This window comes from Pituophis catenifer, unplaced genomic scaffold (assembly GCF_029215685.1).
Source record: "Pituophis catenifer annectens isolate HBS135680 unplaced genomic scaffold, rPitCat1.0.hap2 SCAF_1, whole genome shotgun sequence".
NCBI classification, from domain to species: Eukaryota; Metazoa; Chordata; class Lepidosauria; order Squamata; family Colubridae; genus Pituophis; species Pituophis catenifer.
The window spans coordinates 228,966,240-228,984,925 of NW_027256881.1; the positions used below are offsets into that span (position 1 = coordinate 228,966,240).

The window sequence follows — 18,686 nt, forward strand, 5'->3', positions numbered from 1 at the left end:
GATAGCCACAGATGCATAAAAGCTATAATGTTCTGCCCTCCATTATTTCAGAGGCAAAGCCAAGAGACCTGGTGGGATCTGAACAGCATTTATTAAACCCTTCGGACTGATGTAGACACACCCTTTCTTCTCTGTCCTCTGCTCAGGACCGCCTGCTGCCATTCTGCTGTTTCTTTAAAGGGCAGGACACAGGAACCCTCTCTTGGTGCTTTGTCAGAGTTGAGTAATAGCACTGTTGTGCTATTGAAAATTGTGTAATAGCACTGCTGTGTTCTGCAATCCTGTAAAAGTGCTTTAACTTTTAATTTAGTTCCACCTTGTAACAGCAAAACAGTGGGACGATGGGATCAACTCACTCGCCCATTCCCTCCTGACCAGAACACAGAAAATCTGTTCATTAATTAATTAATCTATCTATACAAAAAAGGCTATATGTATGATCCAGCATAATTCTGGAACACCTCAAGCAATTTCAACCAAACTTGGTACACAGATGACTTACTATCTGGAAACAAATACTGTGGGGGTAAGGCACCCCTGGTGTGTGTGCATGTCTGTGTCTGAGTGTTCCAGCATAACTGTGGAATGCCTGTGCTGTTAAGGAGAGCAAGTGCGGCATCCTAGAGCGGCAATTGTTTGTGATGTCATGGGAGGGGGAAGGGAGAACCTGGGCTGTTAAGGAGAGTGAGTGCAGTATCCTAGAGTGGCAATTGTTTGTGATGTCAGTTCCTTCGCAGCTTCCTCTGGAAAGGCAGCCCTGACATTCTCCCTCCAGTAGAGCAATGGGGAAGCGCCTGATGGATTTGGGGCAAAATGCCAGGATCATAGACAGGGCGGGAAAGAGGAGGGCATGGGAGGGGGAAGGGAGAGGGCAGGGATGATGGGCATGGGAGTAGGGAGAAGAAAGGCTCCTCTCAATGGCTCCCTGTCAGACAAAGGCTTCGACATCTATAAATACCCGGGCAATGCCTGGTTACCAGTTGCTTCCATATATAAGAAAAGAAAGGAAGAGGAGAGACATTCTAATCTAAATAAAAGTACTCATTGTGATTCAGCTCCCTTCCTGACTGCAATTTTTTGATCTTTTTAATTTATAAATAGGGTGAGGAGGAGGAGGAGCATAGAATGGGCCAAGGGAAGATGCATAAAGTTCTGCAACCAGCTGGCCTTGTCCCAGCTGCAATGTCATAATTGGTGAGTGTTTGTTCTTTGTCTGTTGATGCACAAAAGAGAGCCGAAAAATTCAAGGAGCCAATCAACCCCTTTGGTTATCATGCCCATTTCTAAAACAGCCATCAACTTTCACACAGCAAGTTAGAAGAAACACATAAGGGGCTGCACAAAGATCAACAATTATACCAGCTCATCCTAGTATAATTTTCTGTCAAAGGCCTAAGGGTGCCCACACTATACATAAATACATGTGCTGTGCATAAATACAAAGTTTTCAGATTAAAATCTAAATTCCAACTCAAGCAATTAACATGAACGACATTTCTAACAGGAAAAGTCCTCTAAACTTGTCAACAATATAAAATAAAGGCAGGACAATATCAATCAAATAAAAGATATATGGAATTTAAAAAATGATTTTTGTTTCGTAACAGCTCTTCAGATACTAGATAAGTCATAAAGGAAACTGAACAATATTAACTTATTAATAGCTAATTTCTCTTTCTAAGAAAGAATAATCAATCTAGGACTCATTGCTTTAATTAAAAATTTAAATGGGTTTTTTAAATGTTTTGTTGCATATAAGAAAAGAAGATTTGCACTGAGGTTCCTTTATGTGAGGCAATGTTCATAACAATGAATCTATTATCTACAGTATATAAAATATGTGCCTTATGTTTGAGAAATGTGGTAAACACAGTGGTAAACAAGATGACAAGCAGGTTATTTCAGAATTGTCAAGTGAATTGTTATTAAATAGAATCCTCCTTTGTGGGATCCAAATGTTCCCTGTTTGGCTTTTTGAAAGTCCATTAGTTACACAGGAATATTAACCAAATACTTATTTTCAGCTTAATATCTTCAGACATGAGCACTGAGAACAGATTTTAAAAATAGTTTCCTGCCTTTAAATCCCTTATTCTCAGGATAAATCAAAGCACATGGTATTATTTCTAGCAACACTTCCTCTCTGAAATGATGTTTTGCTAGTCTGATGCCATAATGAAGAGATTTCTTTATTTTATTTTCTTCGGAGCTCAGTAGCAATCCACTCCTCCATGGCATTCAAAGAGAGGTTGTTCGCCCATTGTAATCTGATGTGTTCATTGTAAACTAATACTGTAATCTAGGTTTCCCAAGGCCCAAATTCACATTTTCCATCAATAGTATTCTATAGAGCAGGGGTGTCAAACTCAAGGCCCAGGCCAGATCCAGCCTGCGGGGTGCTTAAATCTGGCCTGTGGGGCCACCCTGGAAACAGTGAAGGACTGGCCTGAGGTGCCTCTGCCAGCGAAAACGGAGCTTGGGAGGGCCACGGGCAGCCCTCCCAACCTCTGTTTTCACTGGCAGAGGGTTGCAGGAGGCTGTTGCAGCTGAAAACATAGCTCGGGAGCCTATTTTCGCTGGCAGAGTGCTCAGGCCACCACAGGTGCCCCTGACATGAATGACATTAAGCTGGCCATGCCCACCCTGGCCATGCCCTCCCCGCACCACCACCACCACCCCGAGGTCAAACACAACCCTGATGCGGCCTTCATTGAAATTGAGTTTGACACCCCTGCTATAGAGAGATTACCAATAGGCTTCTGAGGGCAATTCAGGGTGCTGGTTGCCTATATTGTAAAGCCCTTGCTGGCACGGGAGCTGGTTATTTAAGGAACTGTCTGTCTTCTGCCTGGCCTATATTAACGGGCAGATTTGGCATGCTCCAGGTCCCGTCCATTAAATGCCAGTGCCACCTGAAGTGTGCCTTCCCTGTTGCAGTGTTTGCCCTCTGGAACACTGTTCCTCCCCAAATATGCCTGGCTATGTTTGAAAGAATAGGTTTAGAGTAGGGACTATGTCTCTCTCTTAATGATTGCTTTACTTCTGGAGCGTGGGTGGGGATTTTGTTGTTGTTTTAACTGTATTCTACATACTGTTACCACCCAGAGTCATTAGAGACCTGGGTGGCCTTATAAAATTCCAAAATAATATATAAACAGGGATCACAATCAGATCATTACCATGTTAAATATTTGCAAGCTGCAGAAGTGTAAGGCTTTTACAGTTATAAAATTAGCATACTTGAGATGCATTGCTATCTCTAAGAATGTGAATATGTACTGTCGAAATGAAATTTATATTTAACAATTGTGTACTTATGTCACCCCATTGTAATAGCTATAGTTATCTTAAAAAATAGCAATAAACAATAAAATTCAATCTAACAATTAAAAACAAAATGGCAGTTTGCCAACACAAGCAACAAAACATTGACTATTCCTGAAGTATTTTTTTAAAAAAACTATTTTTAACACTAAAGTGTGATTCAGATGGAGTTCTAATGTTAATTTCATCAAAAGCTAAACCAGTAGCAATTCCACTATTAGAAAATATCAAGCAGAGACAACTTGCATATAAATAGCATTTTCTTTAAAAAAAAGCTTAGATATTTGTAACATGAACAGAATAATAACTGCAAAGTTATATAAAGATAAGAAACAAAAAGGAAAGGAGACAAATAATTACACAAAATATAATATACAGAAAAAGCAAGTACAATGTATGTATGTGTGTGTGATTGATGTATATACACAATATATTTGAATATTTTTGTGTCTATGTATTGTGTGTATGTGTGTGTATACTGTATATATATATATATATATATATATATATATATATATATATATATTCAAACGTACATATAAAAATTTATGTCAGGCACAAGAAATCAAGAATCAGGGTTCTCAGATGAGTACAAGTTTATTCCATGCTATTCCTAAAAAAGAATCTGAACCACTAGTGATAAAGCCAAATTGGCTGGACTTCAACGGCTGGACTTCGATCTCTTGTGGGTGCAAAGGGACTGATGAAACACTTGATCAGGTTCAGCCTGGTCATCTCCTACAATTTACTTATGTTTTCTGGACACAATAAAGAAGACATCTAAGAAATTTCATCTGATGCTTCAATACAATGACTCTGAAGCTTAATTCTGCACTGATGAGAATTTAATTTAGAGACAAAGTTCAAGGCATAAGGAATAACATGATACATAACTTCAGTTTAAAGACTGCAATATCCTCAAGCAACTAAAGGTTAAAAGTCTCAAAAGGATTATCAAAATAAGATGTAAGTGAATGACCAGTATGCAGAATGCCAGATCTCCCTCATCTACATGAAAGTAATCAATCTTCAGACTTGTGGGAGCTACTTTTTTATTAGAGTTCATAAATGATTCATTAACTAGATTCAAATACAAAATACTTATAATTAAAATTAAATAATTCTGATCCCAGGAAACTGTTCTGAGTAACAGAACTGGACAGAATTCAAAATGCTTATTTTGCATACCATCCTATCAAGCGTCACTCCAAAGGTAGAATGGAACTAGAATTCAACAACTTGAAAGAAAGTGAGTGTGCCAGCACCATGGAATATTCCTTCAGAGATTTAATTGGCTGGCTCCCATATTATGACTGCTAATCAGCTGATAAAAAGTGGGTTATTTTGCATAGTCTTTGCAGGATCGCATTCCTAGAAACCACTTGGATGGGCTTAACGTGCCTCTTCACTTCATAATTTAATCATTTTTAAAAAAAATATCATTGATTTTTTTAATATACTATCAATTTCTGAGAGTCTTCTATTGTGCCAGGTACAAACAAAATGAATAAATATGGTAATTCCTGGGACCTCTGTATTTCAAGAGCAAGTCTAGGGTCAGTCTGAATTAGGCAATACCAAAATCAAATCAAATCAATAATATTCTATTTGTACTCCACCTGGTGCCAAATCTCATGAGATGGGCAGCCATCTAAATATGATAATAAATATACTTTTGCACCTCTCTCTCTTTATCACTGTATTTAACAGACAGCCTGCTCCCCACTTTTGTGCAGGAGGGCCAGTTTCAAGCTTTCTCGCAGTTTTTCATCTATAGGCTTGCTCTTATTTTGTTTCTCCCTGACTATGTGAAAACCGACTCTATACACATTTCTAATTACCCCAAGTTTCCATCTATTTTGCAGTAGAACTAGGGAAATTGAGAGGAAATAGTCATTTATTTCTATTTTAATGTACGTACAATCAAATGTCCTTGAAAATAATGATTGCAAATGATTTGCATCCACCTAGATCTAACCTACATGTTCTTCAGAACACATTTTCTGAAATCACATTAAACTTGAAATCAGTTTCTAAAATATTTATGTTCCTTGGTTTTCAAAGGGAGTATGCAATTATAGGGTAGCAAATCGCATCTAGAAAGAAATCTACAGCATTAAATCCATAGATTATAAATATTTCAGAATTTGGAAGTTGTCTTCTTTCTTAAGTGTTCAGTTATGGAAATATCTCAAAGACAGTATATTTAGAGGGGATCATTTTCCCGATTAAGGACATGTTTCTGTTGCCAAAACTAAACTAAATACATTTCTTTCTTGCTATTCTCTTCTGTAAATTCTTCCAACTCCATTTTTACTATTAAGTGAAATATTATATTCTACATATAATATAGCAAACAAATAGAAAACATATGCTCCATTAATGAAGAATATTTTTGAAAATTTGAGATAAGATGAATAATTCCTCTTCTCTTGTTTATGCACAATAAGCAGCCCACTTGAGCTATCATTTCCCTTTGCTCTATTGATATCACAGACTATTTTAGAATATCCAAAATTCCTACATGCCACTGCCAATTTATTTTTTATTTTCCTCTTATATAAAGCAATATTCTATGCATGATAAATGGCTTCTGCTATGACCATACACTTTCCTGAATTTTACAGAGGCCTGAGCTGTAAAGCAGCATTCATTTTTTCTTCTACTACCATTTTCAACCCAAGTTCCATAAATTGTAAAAATTCTTAATTCCATACATTTAGTGGTTAGAGTTGATGACTTACAAAGAGCAATACAAATCAGTGCAGTAGCACTAATTCTGCCACAATCAAAGCAGTGGTGGGTATGCATTCTGGCTCAGTTTTTCTCTTAAGAGAGACAGAAGGGCCATTTTCTTGTTTTATAAATTATGGTAATAACAGAAGCTCCAGTTTTTCCTTTAAAAATAAGGCTAATGATTCACCCAGTGAGATGCAGAAGGCCTCCCTGTAATCAATTAGATTTTATACAAAACTTCCACACTGAGAAAGGCATGGTGTGTTAACCAAACAGGATGCCATCAGGCTAATCTAGGGAATGTAGGCTGGACCATGTGGCACACAGACCTCTTTCAAAGGAGAGACTGACAATGCTTAATGCCCGAGATAGACTTCTGCCTGAAGGCAGGTTTGGCCCTGCCAATCATTAACCTTTCTAGAATTCCACAGAATGACACAATGGATAACATTAAAAAACCAGGCTGAAAAGGCCTAGATAATTCCCATCTCCTTCCCATCCTATCATGGTTAAAGTTCTCTGAAGAGAACAAAATCTTTCAGAGATGCATAATTAAATCTACTTAATCATGTAGTACAGTGTATCTCAAGCTTGGCAGCTGCGTGGACTTCAACTCCCAGAATTTCTGAGCCAGTTTGCTGGCTGGGAAATTCTGAGAGTTGACATCCACACATTTTCAACTTGCCACGCTTGAGAAACACTGATATAGCACCAAAAAAAAATTTTTTTTTTTAAAAAGGGCAAGTATCTGGAGAAAGTGTAACGGAAGTTGTGGCAATTGTGCAAGAGAACTATCATGAGAAGTAATGAGAAGATAAGACTATTTGGAACAAAAATCATTGATTTTTTTTTTTAAAAAAAGCTCTTAATGATTTCTTTAAATGGAACAGGTTTTATTCATTGCTTATTCCTAGCAACTTTTAAAGATAATGTGAAAATATAAGAATAACGAAATAATTATTAGACAGCTCTTCCAAAGATAGTGATTTTGTAGTTACTGTTTTATAGTATCCAAAAAATGTTACATCATGCATTCAAAGGGAACAGTGTGTCTTCCAAAATGTGGGTTATTAGTGCAACCCACACATTCCAGCATAAATAAGCATTCAGAGGTGGAAACATGATCATTCTTAACCTATTATTTTCTTTACACAAATGGATCTGAAGAAAACAGCTCAACATGCAAATTTCATTATTTTAGAAAAACACTACTCCATACCAAATATATTTATTTATTTATTGTCATATTTATATGACACCCTTCTCCCTAGGGACTTGGGGCGGCTCACAGAATAAAAGAACCCAACAATAAATAGAATTAAAATGTTAAAATCCGATAGTAAATATTGATTTACTATTGATGCAATTAAGTAAAAAATAAAAGCATGTGTATATACATTTGGATTTACATACCCAACCCAAAGCTTGGAAGATTATTGTACAAAGGCCATTAATTCTAAACAAAGTTGCAGTAACTTTGATAAACACAAGAAAAGAAACACTAAGGGAAATGCCAATATAAGGACTAAAGCTATCTATTATGTGGCAGGGAAAAAAAACTTCTGTCTCAAACTGTTAATTTGTGGTAACATTAATCCAGGACACCAATAGTTATTTTGAGCAGACACAAAATTTACTATAATATAACATAATGAAATAGAACTTGAAACTATTCAAAGCCAGTCAAGAATTTCCTTGGGTGGTACAAAACCAACTTAAAAGTGATATATTGTTAAGAGCCATTTTTTAACATATCATACGACTGACAGAAAAGAAAAAGATAGCTCAGATATAAAAGTCATATTTCCAAATTAGCTTTGCTGCATCTGATTACTCTTGTACATCAGATATATCTTCCCAATTTGATGCATTCCATTAGTGGTAGGATTCAGCTGGTTTGGGCAAATCAGTTGTTAAATTGCCGGCTGGCCCTGCCCCGGCCCTTCCAGGAGTCCCCACATGCCCTGTTTTGGCTCCCAAGTAAGTGCAGGGAGGCCCCCCACATCCAAAACAGGATGTGGGGGGAAGATGCACCCCCCCCCACGGCCCATTTTTGCTCCCAGGGGGGTGCAGGAGGCCGAGTGCTACCTGTCACACCCCTTGGCCACGCCCACCATAGCCACACCCACCCAGCCGGCCATTAGGGCAGAGAACCGGTTATTAAATTATTTGAATCCCACCACTGCCTTCTATGTGTATTAAACTGCAGTTCTCTGATTTCTTATGCTGATGGCAGTACTGACAGGGAATTCTACTAGTCAAATGGCATGCTAGTGGAGCATTCTCAAAAGTCTGGCATAACTAAAGGGTGTGAAAAGCTGGTGTAGATAATATGAGCAGAAAGGCCAATAGTCTGATTTGATGTACGATAGAATTGTAAGAATTTATAATAGGCATTTTTATGGAACTATTACTCTTCATCCAACCACTATATACCACATGTCTAGCTTTTTCAAGAGGATCACAAATGACCAAAAACAGTACTGAATTCAGGATTGACCTTAATGTCCAGAAAGGAGGAACTGGGAGTTAGCAAACATCTCAACTGAGGAAAGCATGGGTTCCTTTTTCTTATTACAAACCTATCTATTCTCTCCCATCATACACTGTTCCAGGAAATCCTTCAACTCTTACAAGCTCTTTCATTTATTCTCTGGAGCCAAAGCATGAAATCAAGAGCAGGAGATCGAAGTTATTATATCAAATATCATTTTTTATATTTCGTCTCCCACCATTCCGATATCTCATTGCCACCAAATTACAGGCAGCCATTCCAAGCAGCCTTGAGTTCCCACAAGACTTCAGACTGACCATCTGGGAATTACAGAAATGAACATTTGCCTTCTGGATAAATATAGCAGAAACCTCCTACATCTGTTACACAGATAACTAAAAAAAATTCAACCACCTGTCATTAATTTTGACGTAGTTACTATGAACTACACTAGATGATTTCATTTTCTCATTTCTAGTCCATGTTATAATTTATTTCAAATTTCTGTTTAATACAATCATCTTTCAGAATTAAGTCCATAGTTAAGTGGAAAAGTTTACAATGTTACGTAAAGCCCAAATGCTCCTATAGCAGTGGTGGGTTGCCCCCGGTTCCGTCCAGTTCTATAGAACCGGTAGTAAAATAGGTGGGAAGCTCCGCCCACCAACCCTGACGTCATCAGGAAGCTTCTGTGCATGCGCAGAAAAGCATGCGTGCGTGCGAGCGAAGAAAGTGCGTGCATGCGGCCCCATTGCAAACCGGTAGTAAAGGTAAGTAGAACCCACCCCTGTCTTATAGCTGTGGTTTTCAAACTGTGCACAAATGGAAATTGGAGTTCCTTTCTAAGGATAATAGTCAAAAATTCCTCATCCTCTCTCAATTTTCTCTAGAATTGAACTTGTTGGGATATACACTGTATTTTCAAAGTCCATTCTCAGGTGATGTAACAGCACACAAAACGTCATATACTGCTCCTATGCATTGCTAATTGCCAAGGAATATTCAGAAAACACTTGTGTTATATTCTGCCTTTCTCTGCTGTACAACATGCACTAGAACTCTGCAAGACCAGCTGGCATCCATGTCAGGGACAAGTGATAAAACAAGCATCAGACATCAACATGCAAGTTTGCAAAGGCAGGGTATGCATCGTTGCGATCCCGTTGCAAACCGGTAGTAAAGGTAAGTAGAACCCATCCCTGATCCCAACATATATCCCAGCACATAAAGAATGGTTGCTGGAACTGGGTATGTCTAGTTTAATGAAAAAAAGGACTAGGAGTGACATGATAGCAGTGTTCTGATATCTCAGGGGTTGCCACAAAGAGGAGCTCAACCTATTCTCTAAAGCACCTGAAGGGAGGACAAGAAGCAATGGATGGAAGCTAGTCAAGGAGAGAAGCAACCTATAACTAAGTAGAAATTTCCTGACAGAACAATTAATCAATAGAACAACTTGCCTCCAGAAGTTGGGAATGCTCCAACACGGGAAGTTTTTAAGAAGACAACCATTTGCCTGCCTGAGAAGGGGGTTGGACTAGAAGACCTTCCAACTCTGTTATTCTATTCTATTCTATCCGAAGTCCATATCTTAATCTGTAAGGAGACATAGAAAAGTAAAAGCTCAATTACTCCTTAGTTAAGTAGACAACTCTGAATTTGAAACCCTGTATTTGAATTCATGGAAAGCTGAAAAGGAGAAAATACACAAACACATCCTTAGCTTTATTTTTGTGGAAAGTTTACCAAAACCAAAAGACAATAGGTTATGATGTAGAAGAAACTAGCTAGTACTAAACCAGTCTTCACACTAAATATTCTATAAACCTAATTAATATCTTCATGAGAAAGCAAAGGGATCTCTGTCAAAATGACCATGAGGTTTATCAAAGAAAACAGGGTGCAGATTAATCCGTGAGCATTTCGGCTTCTGAAAAGCAAGCCAGCAATATCTTTGTATAATAAAATCATTTCCTTATTTTGCAATGTATTTCATGAAGGGTGACTCCCAGAATAAGACTCAATAAATCTGTAAAGAGTTTTAAACAGATGTTTTGGATCAACTTTCATCAGCTCCTGCCAGCATGACCAATGACCAGAAACTGTGTAAATGTAGTTCAAAACATCTGGAGGACATAAGATTACATTTTAACTAAAGATTTACTTTTTAAGATACTCTTGAGTCAAGCACAACTCCCAGTAACTACATGAACACATGTCTTCACAACAGAATGGAAATTGCTTGCTATTGTCTTCTTCTGAAATATTTATTTATTTGGTTGGTTATTAAATTAATATCCACTGCAAGTAGTCAACCAGTCTCTTTGTTTACAACAAGCAAAGCATAAATAACTGTTCTGATTACATTTTAAAACATTCATGGGACAAAATAAAAACAATTCAAACCACAATAATAACCAAACTACCAATAATCAATTGATCAAGGACATTATTTTAACCTCCTTAAAGCATCTAAAACACTTCAATTTCAATTAAATTTCAGAAAGTTGACAATGTGCGAGCAAGCCTGATTTCCATAAAATAGGCACCATCACGGAAAAACAACAACTATCTATTTCTGCTCCACTACTACATTCAAAGTAGGAAATCATCTCGAAGAACATACAAATCAAGTTGGCCAGTTCTGACTGCCAATGGCAGTCCTACAAGTATCTCCATCCCAGCCCACCTAGGGCCTTGCAGATAATAACCAACACTTTAGATTTCATCCAGAAGCCAGAGGAAGATACTGAGGAATCCAAAGTACCAAAGTAATGTGATCATTGCAACCAATATGGCTCATTCCTGACTAAATGAAGCTTATGAGTGATCTTCAAAGGCAGCCCCATGCAGAGCGCATTGCAATAGTTCAAGTGAGCAATGATGGCAGAATTCATCACTGTTGCAGGCAGAATGCATCACTGTTGCAAAATATTCAGGTAGGGTTGCAATTGGCACATCAAACAGAATTGGGCACCTCTACCTCACTAAATCATGAACCTGTCCTTTCAGGACCAGTATGACTCCCCCCCCCCCCCATCAAGAGGCAACACCAGAACTGACAGAAAACTTTGATGTACAAACAATCTGTCTTGCCAGGATTCAACCTCAATCTATTCCATGCCATCCAGATCACAACTGCGCCATAAGAGATGCCATAAGCTTTCTTAACTGTAATTTCCAACGCCCCTCTATTGCTGGAAATAGTTTATACCAAGACCAGACAACCTATGACCCTCTGGCTGTTGTTAAACTACAATTCCCAGCAGTCCCACCCACCCTCATTTCCAAAGGTAAAGGATGTAGGGAAGTATACTTCAGCAATATATGGAGGGTTTATGACTATATATTTGTGGGGGACTGCAGGAAACAGGCAAGAGAAGAGTTATGTGGATATGAGAAGAGGCAGCCCACCCAGAGTTGGGGCAACATTTGGTGCAACATTTCAAAGACACTTATACTGGATTCAAGCTTAAATGACAGTAATATTTTAACCCATTAATTAAACTGAGAAATTCTATTCTCATGGTAGAAGAGACAAATTAAGGAATATTTACTGCAAAACAGCAGTGGAGCAGTATAGTTTGTTTATGTGATTTATCTACCACCTGAAACCTGTCATAGAGTTGTTGCCATACTTTGTAAGGGTAAGATAACTTTGGACAGTATAGTGCAACTCATCAACAGGCAAAGACTTCCCCTGTAAATAAATCTGTCTCATTTAGAAACATGGTTCAGCTTAATCATCTTAGACAAGAAGAAGAAGTTAATATAACCTTTCCTCTAATATTTAGTTTCCCATTCACTGGACTAGCCCATCTGCTTTTTTTTTTTTCTTTAATTTATATGCCGCCCTTCTCCAGAGACTCAGGGTAGCTTACAATGCGTTAAGCAATAGCCTTCATACTTTTGTATATTTATACAAAGTCAGCTTATTGCCCCCACAATCTGGGTCCTCATTTCACCTACCTTTGAAAGGATGGAAGGCTGAGTCAACCTTGAGCCTGGTGAAATTTGAACTTGCAGTAATTGCAAGCAGCAGATGTTAATAACAGTGTTTAGTCCACTGTACTACAGACTCTTCACTGAGGATGGAATCACAAAACTCCTTTGCAAGACAAACAGGAGAGCCTGAAACTGCCAGCTGTCTGCAAGGACAGCTGTTTGAAGTCAATTCAGTTACAGATCACCCCCTTCACAAACGTCCAAATATACAAAGAAGCGTCCAATGCAAACCATGATAATATCATGCATGTCACTATATCATTGCAATATGTAATTTGTGTCATTTGCACAGTGAAGTCATGATGCATGTGCCATGACTCCTCTACTCCTCAGACACCTACAAACATACATTTTGTCTTCATGTTTAAAGTCCTGCTCCCATTGCTGTCATAGGGTGGAAGTGAGGCATGAAATCATGAATAGGAATTTGGCAGAGGTCTTTCTCCAGAGTGGAAACAGTTCCTGGCCATCTGGACAATTGCACAGTAAAATTAAGAAATTCTCCATTATCTCCTTCCCAAACCAAGGTTTTCCATACAAGAAAAACTCCAGGAAGGAAATACCGGCCATCCTCAGCAGGCCTCAAGAAGGTTTGCAAGGTCACACATTGAACAGAGGACTAGTGCCTGAGGGACGGAGAAAGTGTGATGGGGCACCCAAAATAAAAGGAAAACATCCTCTTTTTACTATCACCCTCCAGGGACAGCTGCATGGTGTCCGTTAGGCTTTGCCAGGACAGTCAAGTGTCTGGGAACAAAAACAGGGTAAGACAACTCCAGGATTAGTGCTTAGTGTTTATCACTTCACCACAGCAGTTGGGGAGGTCCAAAAGTGAAATCGCCCCAAATCATCCAATGAACCATGTAGATAGTGGTACATTTGAACCTGGATCTCACAAACCTAGGCTTATACAGCAGCAGCTGGTACCATACAGAGAAGAGACACAGGGTAGTGAATTAAATTCAATGCTCCCATTTATTAATCCTAATGGTCTGAGAGGTTTCCAGTGATGAAATACAGGTAGATCTCAACTTACGACCACAACTGAGCCCCAAATTTCTGTTGCTAAGCGAAACAGTTATTAAGTGAGTTTTGCTCCATTTTACAACCTTTCTTGCCACAGTTGTTAAGTGAGTCACTGCAGTTGTTAAATTAGTAACCCAGTTGTTAAGTGAATCTGGCTTTCCCATTGACTTTGTCAGGTCACAAACTGAACCCAGGACAACACAACGGTCATAAAAGAGCCTTGGTGGTACAGCAGACTAAAGTGCTGTTAAATAGCACCAGCTGCCTGCAATTACTGCAAGTTCAAATCTCACCAGGCTGAAGGTTGACTCAGCCTTCCATCCTTTTGAGGTAGGTAAAATGAGGACCTGGTTTGTGGGGGCAATAAGCTGAATTTGTATAAAAAAGAACACCACTTGGGGGGGCGAAAGCCCTACTAAGCAAGTATATACAGAAGTATGAAGGCTATTGCTTAACGCATTGTAAGCTGCCCTAAGTAAGGGCGGCTTATAAATTGAACCAATAAATAAATAAATACTGAATTTTGATCACGTGACCATGGGGATGCGGCAACAGTCGTAAGTGTGAAAACTGGCTATAAGTCACTTTTTTCAGTGCCGCTGTAACTTTGAACAGTAACTAAACAAACGGTTGTAAGTCGAGGACTACCTGTACTCTGCCCTTATTGAAAGGTAAGGTATAAATGATTTTTTTTTGGGGGGGGGAGGACACACAATCTAGGGTGTGTAAGAAAGGCAGTTTTAAGAGCTTGTTGCTGCTGCTGGGAGATTTGGGGTAGGGGTTTTGGCAGGTGAAGTTTCCAAATCTGCCTCAGGCCAGCTCTGAAGGAGCAGAAAACGAAAAGCAGCTTGCCACTCAAACCAAAGATAACAAGCAATCCAGATCAAAACAGCAGCTCACGGTTTCTCAGCCTCTTCCCAACGTTATAGCAATAGCATTTAGACTTATATACTGTTTGACAGTGTTTTACAGCCCTTTCTAAGCGGTTTACAGAGTCAGCATATTGCCGTCAACAATCTGGGTCCTCATTTTTACCCACCTCGGAAGGATGGAAGGCTGAGTCAACCTGGTGAGATTCGATCTGTCAAATTGCAAGCAGCCGACAGTCTATATAGCACTTCTGCCGTCTCCCCCCCCACACACACACACACCTGGGCGAGCAGCCTCTTGACGGCCAGAAGATGAGCGAGTCCGGTGTGGCTCCCACGGCCACTTTCCCTCGCCCCCCCCCCCCGGCCGCTTGGGCCAATGTAAGCTCTAAGCCGCTTTATCCCAATAAGCCCGTTCTTGCGGTCTGACCTCGCACCTCAAGTCAAAAGGGGAAAGTAAAAAAAAGGGCGGAGGGAAGGGAAGAGAAGAGCCGGCTTTACGGGCAAAGCCAAAGCGCGAACGCTTTGCTCTCCCCTTCAGACAGACAAAACCTTCACACCTAAGTCTGTGGAGATTCTCAGCCATCCAGGTCATGGTTGTCCCAAAGGTGCTTTTTTTTCAGGAGGCAACTGGACTTTCTTGGGTTCCCCCACCCGCTTTTGAAGACGTTTCGCTTCTCATGAACAGCTGTCTGCAAGGCATATTAAATCCTTCCATTCCCCTCAGTCCTGTCAGAAGTGAAGAAGCTTCCCGGATGGGAAGCGAAAGGTCTTCAAAGGGAAAAAAAAAACCAAGAAAGTGCCTCCTGGAAAAAAAAACACCTTTGGGATTTCACACCTAAGGGGAACGGAGCCTTTCTCCCAAGCCAGGAAGGGGGCGGTGAGAAACCCCGACTCGGTTTAGTTTAGGCTGCAGAGGGAGCCCCCGGAGGGGTGGGGGGGGCGGCAGTCGGTCCCAAAGGCAGAAGCCGCTTCAAAAGAGTCACTTCCAGGAGAAATTCCGGAGGGAGAATTTGCAGCCGAAGCCTCTTTTACCTTAAAGGAGAGGGAAGGAAAGGCAGAGGTAGGGGTGGGGAGGCGTTTGAAGAGACTGACAAGCTCGCTTCTGCCAAAGGAAGATGGGAAAGGGGAAATCTCGCCCGCGTTTCATCTGACGTAATTTGAGCCGCGGCCGATCCGTGTGTGTGTGTTTTTTTTTTCCTTCTTTTAACCCTGAAAAGATCGGTGATCTTTTGCAAGTCAGCCCCCCCCCCCCATATGTAACCTCTCGGAGGCCAGCCAGTCACAAAAAAGCACTCTTCCCCCCCCCCCCCCACACACACACACCTCCGTTCATTAATCACACGACGAGGTTTGGCCACCGAACTAGTTTTAAGGTTTAAAAAACCAAAAACGAGGCAGCGGAGAGGGCTTGCTCTCCTCCACCCCAAGCCGCGTTCATTCTCTGGCTTCGACCGGAGCGACCAGAAATAGCCGCCGTCCTGCGTCAGTCCGGCAGCGCGCGAGGGGTTTTTTGTGGTTTGTTTTTTTTTTTTTTTTTTGCCACCCTAATTTTTTTGCCTCACTCCGAGCGCTGCTTTGCCAGCGAAGGTGAAGGGGGGGAGCAGGCTGGAACCTCCGCCCCCCCCCTCCCCGCTGCCGACGCCCCCGGAGCGATAAAACAGGGCTACAAAAAAAAAGAGAGAGAGAGAAATCGGATGATGGGGATTATCTTTCGACCCATAACAGCAGCGTGCAGAAAAGCGAGCGCCTATAATAACCTTCGCTGCTCCGCCCCTCGGCCGAGAATTTAATAAAGGGGGGGCGGGAAAAAAAAAAGACCAATACTCCTATCGCAACGAGCTAAAAATCCAGCTCAGGTTCCCCAACCCGGTGCTTTCCAGATGTGTTAAAAACGACTACCAGCTTCCGGCCCTTCCCATCTGGCGCTTTTAGTTGCAATCGCTCCGGGACTGATTTGGAAAGAAATCCGAAATCTCCCCAACCATCCCCAGTCTCGAAGTCGTCCGTGCCTCCCCCCACACAACCTCGGTGGGTCTTTGAGAATACGAGTACGGGCGGTGGGGGGGGGAGTGTCTTTCCACCCGCGGATCTTTCCTTCCTTTCCTGCACCAGGACCACAAAGCGAGTACAACACACACACACACATACCCCCCCCCCAAAAAAAGAGCCGACGGCGGGGCGGTAACGAGGTGGAAGGCGAAGGCAAGATAAGACAACGTGGCCGAGCTGTCAATGTCAACGTAAGGAAGCATAAGGTGCTGGAGAATTGGTGCATTACGTTGCAACCGCCTTCTGCCCCCTCTCCCGTATCCCACATAATCACGGCAATTGCAACAGCAGCACCCCCTTTTTTTTTTTTTTTTTTTGGTTTTCGCTTCCTCGGAGGTGAGGAAGTGCCCCCCGCAAATGCTCGGTTTACACATTAGTCTCCGAGAGCCTTCCCCGTTATTTTGTTTTATTTTTTTCCGGATTTTTTCCCACCTCTCCTGCCTGCCCTTTCCTTACCTTCTCTTGGGCCCTGGTGAGTTTCTTCTGCATGTTGCTGGCTATTTTCCCTGCCGTGACTCCCTTGCCCATCTCAGCCATCTTGCCGTCCTTTTAATTTTTAAATCGGTACGACGGTGGTTAGAATTAATCAGATTAAGAGGAAGCGAAGAAAGACGAGGACCGAAAAAATGGCCATAGTCCTTCTCAAAAGCTTAGGGACAAGAGGATACAGCCTTTTAAAGAGACAGTACAACACAGGCACGGCAGCGTCTTAAAGGAACAGAGCACCCTGGTTTGAGCAGGGCTGGGAAATGGGATATGGTTGATACGGGATGATAAAAAAAAAAAAAAAATCAACCCGAGGAAGAATCAAGACCCAACAGCGTTTAATTTCCCCCCCCCCCAAGAATCTGATTGACTACTGACACAAACCTATTGGCATATGGATTAGGCCTTTTAAATGTATATTTTAAGAAGAATTTAAGAAGAATAACTATTTGTTTCTTTGTTTAGAATGCCTTGCAATAGTCCAGTGGGAAGTGACAACAGTAAGGCATGAGTATCCATGAGTAGGCCTTCCCAACCTAGGAATTGTCTTAATTGAGACAAGTTGCCACAGCCAACTTATTGGCCAACTTACCATGGCCAACTCTCCATGGCCAACTAGTCGCAGCCAACTCATCATGGCCAACTCACTGCGGGACAATGTAACAATTCTATTTTGCTATTCACATTTTATTCTGTTCCTCCTTTTGCAGTCTTTAATTATTCTATTCTATCATTTCTTTGATATTGTCCCGCAGCGAGTTGGCCCTCAGCGAGATGGCCTTGGTGAGTTGTTCTACAGCAAGTTGACCATGGCAAGTTGGCTGTGGAAAATTGGTCATGGTGAGTTGGCCGTGGCAAATTGTCACAGACCTCCCCCCCGCCACAGCTGCCACATGCTTTTCAAATAGCAGCCTGTGAGTCCAAGGGAAACCCCCCCCCCAGACTGCACACAAAGTCTGAATAAGGCAGTGCCCCCTACTGAAAACCAAAAATTCATTATTATGGTTGGTTGCAGTTAGCCAGATGTTTAGACATCCAGATGTTTGGAATTGCACCCAGAGTGCCTATTAGTATTAGTCCTCTTCTTGTTGGACTTGCTCTGACCCAGCCTTAGCAGAAGCAAGAAACAGACTCCTTGTCATGAAAAACCCTTTTGTCTATTTACCTCTTGTGAATTAATTGCATTCACACACTGAAAAGTCTAGGCAATAGTCCTTCAAAGAGTTAACTGCAACAGACTTTATCAGTTCCTTGCGATAATTGCAAGGTTCCCAGTCAAAAAGCTGCAAATTAAGTTCTGGCAAGCAGTCTTTGTGGCACTAAACCCAATGAGCAAAATCTTCAGGAATACGAACTGTTGTCTCCTATGACAACCACTCATCTTTCCTTCTATTTATTCCCCAGCCAGGGAGGGGCCATTCAGCATCCATGTTTGCTTTGCTTCCCGAGTTGACTCCTTGTCCTCTGTTGCTCACCTCTTCTAACTGCTCTGCACATATGTGCATCTGGAACAGGCCCCAGCTGTTCTTCCTCCTCAATCATATCAGCCTCCAAAGGCAACTGCCTCTCCAGTGGCTGGGAAATGTCAGGCAGCCCTGGATCTATCTCTGCGTCCAATGAAGAGCATCCATCAGAGCCTTCCCCAGACTCCAGATCTGGACCAAGTTCCTCCCCAACCTCCTCATCGTCTGAGT

The 18,686-nt window shown here is 41.1% G+C and overlaps 1 protein-coding gene across 5 annotated transcripts in view; it reads right to left on the reverse strand.

Annotated features, from left to right (window-relative positions):
• Positions 1-17,161, reverse strand: part of BIN1 (bridging integrator 1) — a 124,490-nt gene extending 107,329 nt beyond the window's left edge. For all 5 annotated transcript variants that reach the window (XM_070951913.1, XM_070952144.1, XM_070951992.1 and 2 more), the window contains exon 1: positions 16,963-17,161. In XM_070951913.1, coding sequence (XP_070808014.1) covers positions 16,963-17,043 — 81 coding nt within the window. In that variant the 5' untranslated portion in view covers positions 17,044-17,161. The remainder of the gene's footprint in view (positions 1-16,962) is intronic.
• Between the last annotated feature and the right edge of the window lie 1,525 nt (positions 17,162-18,686).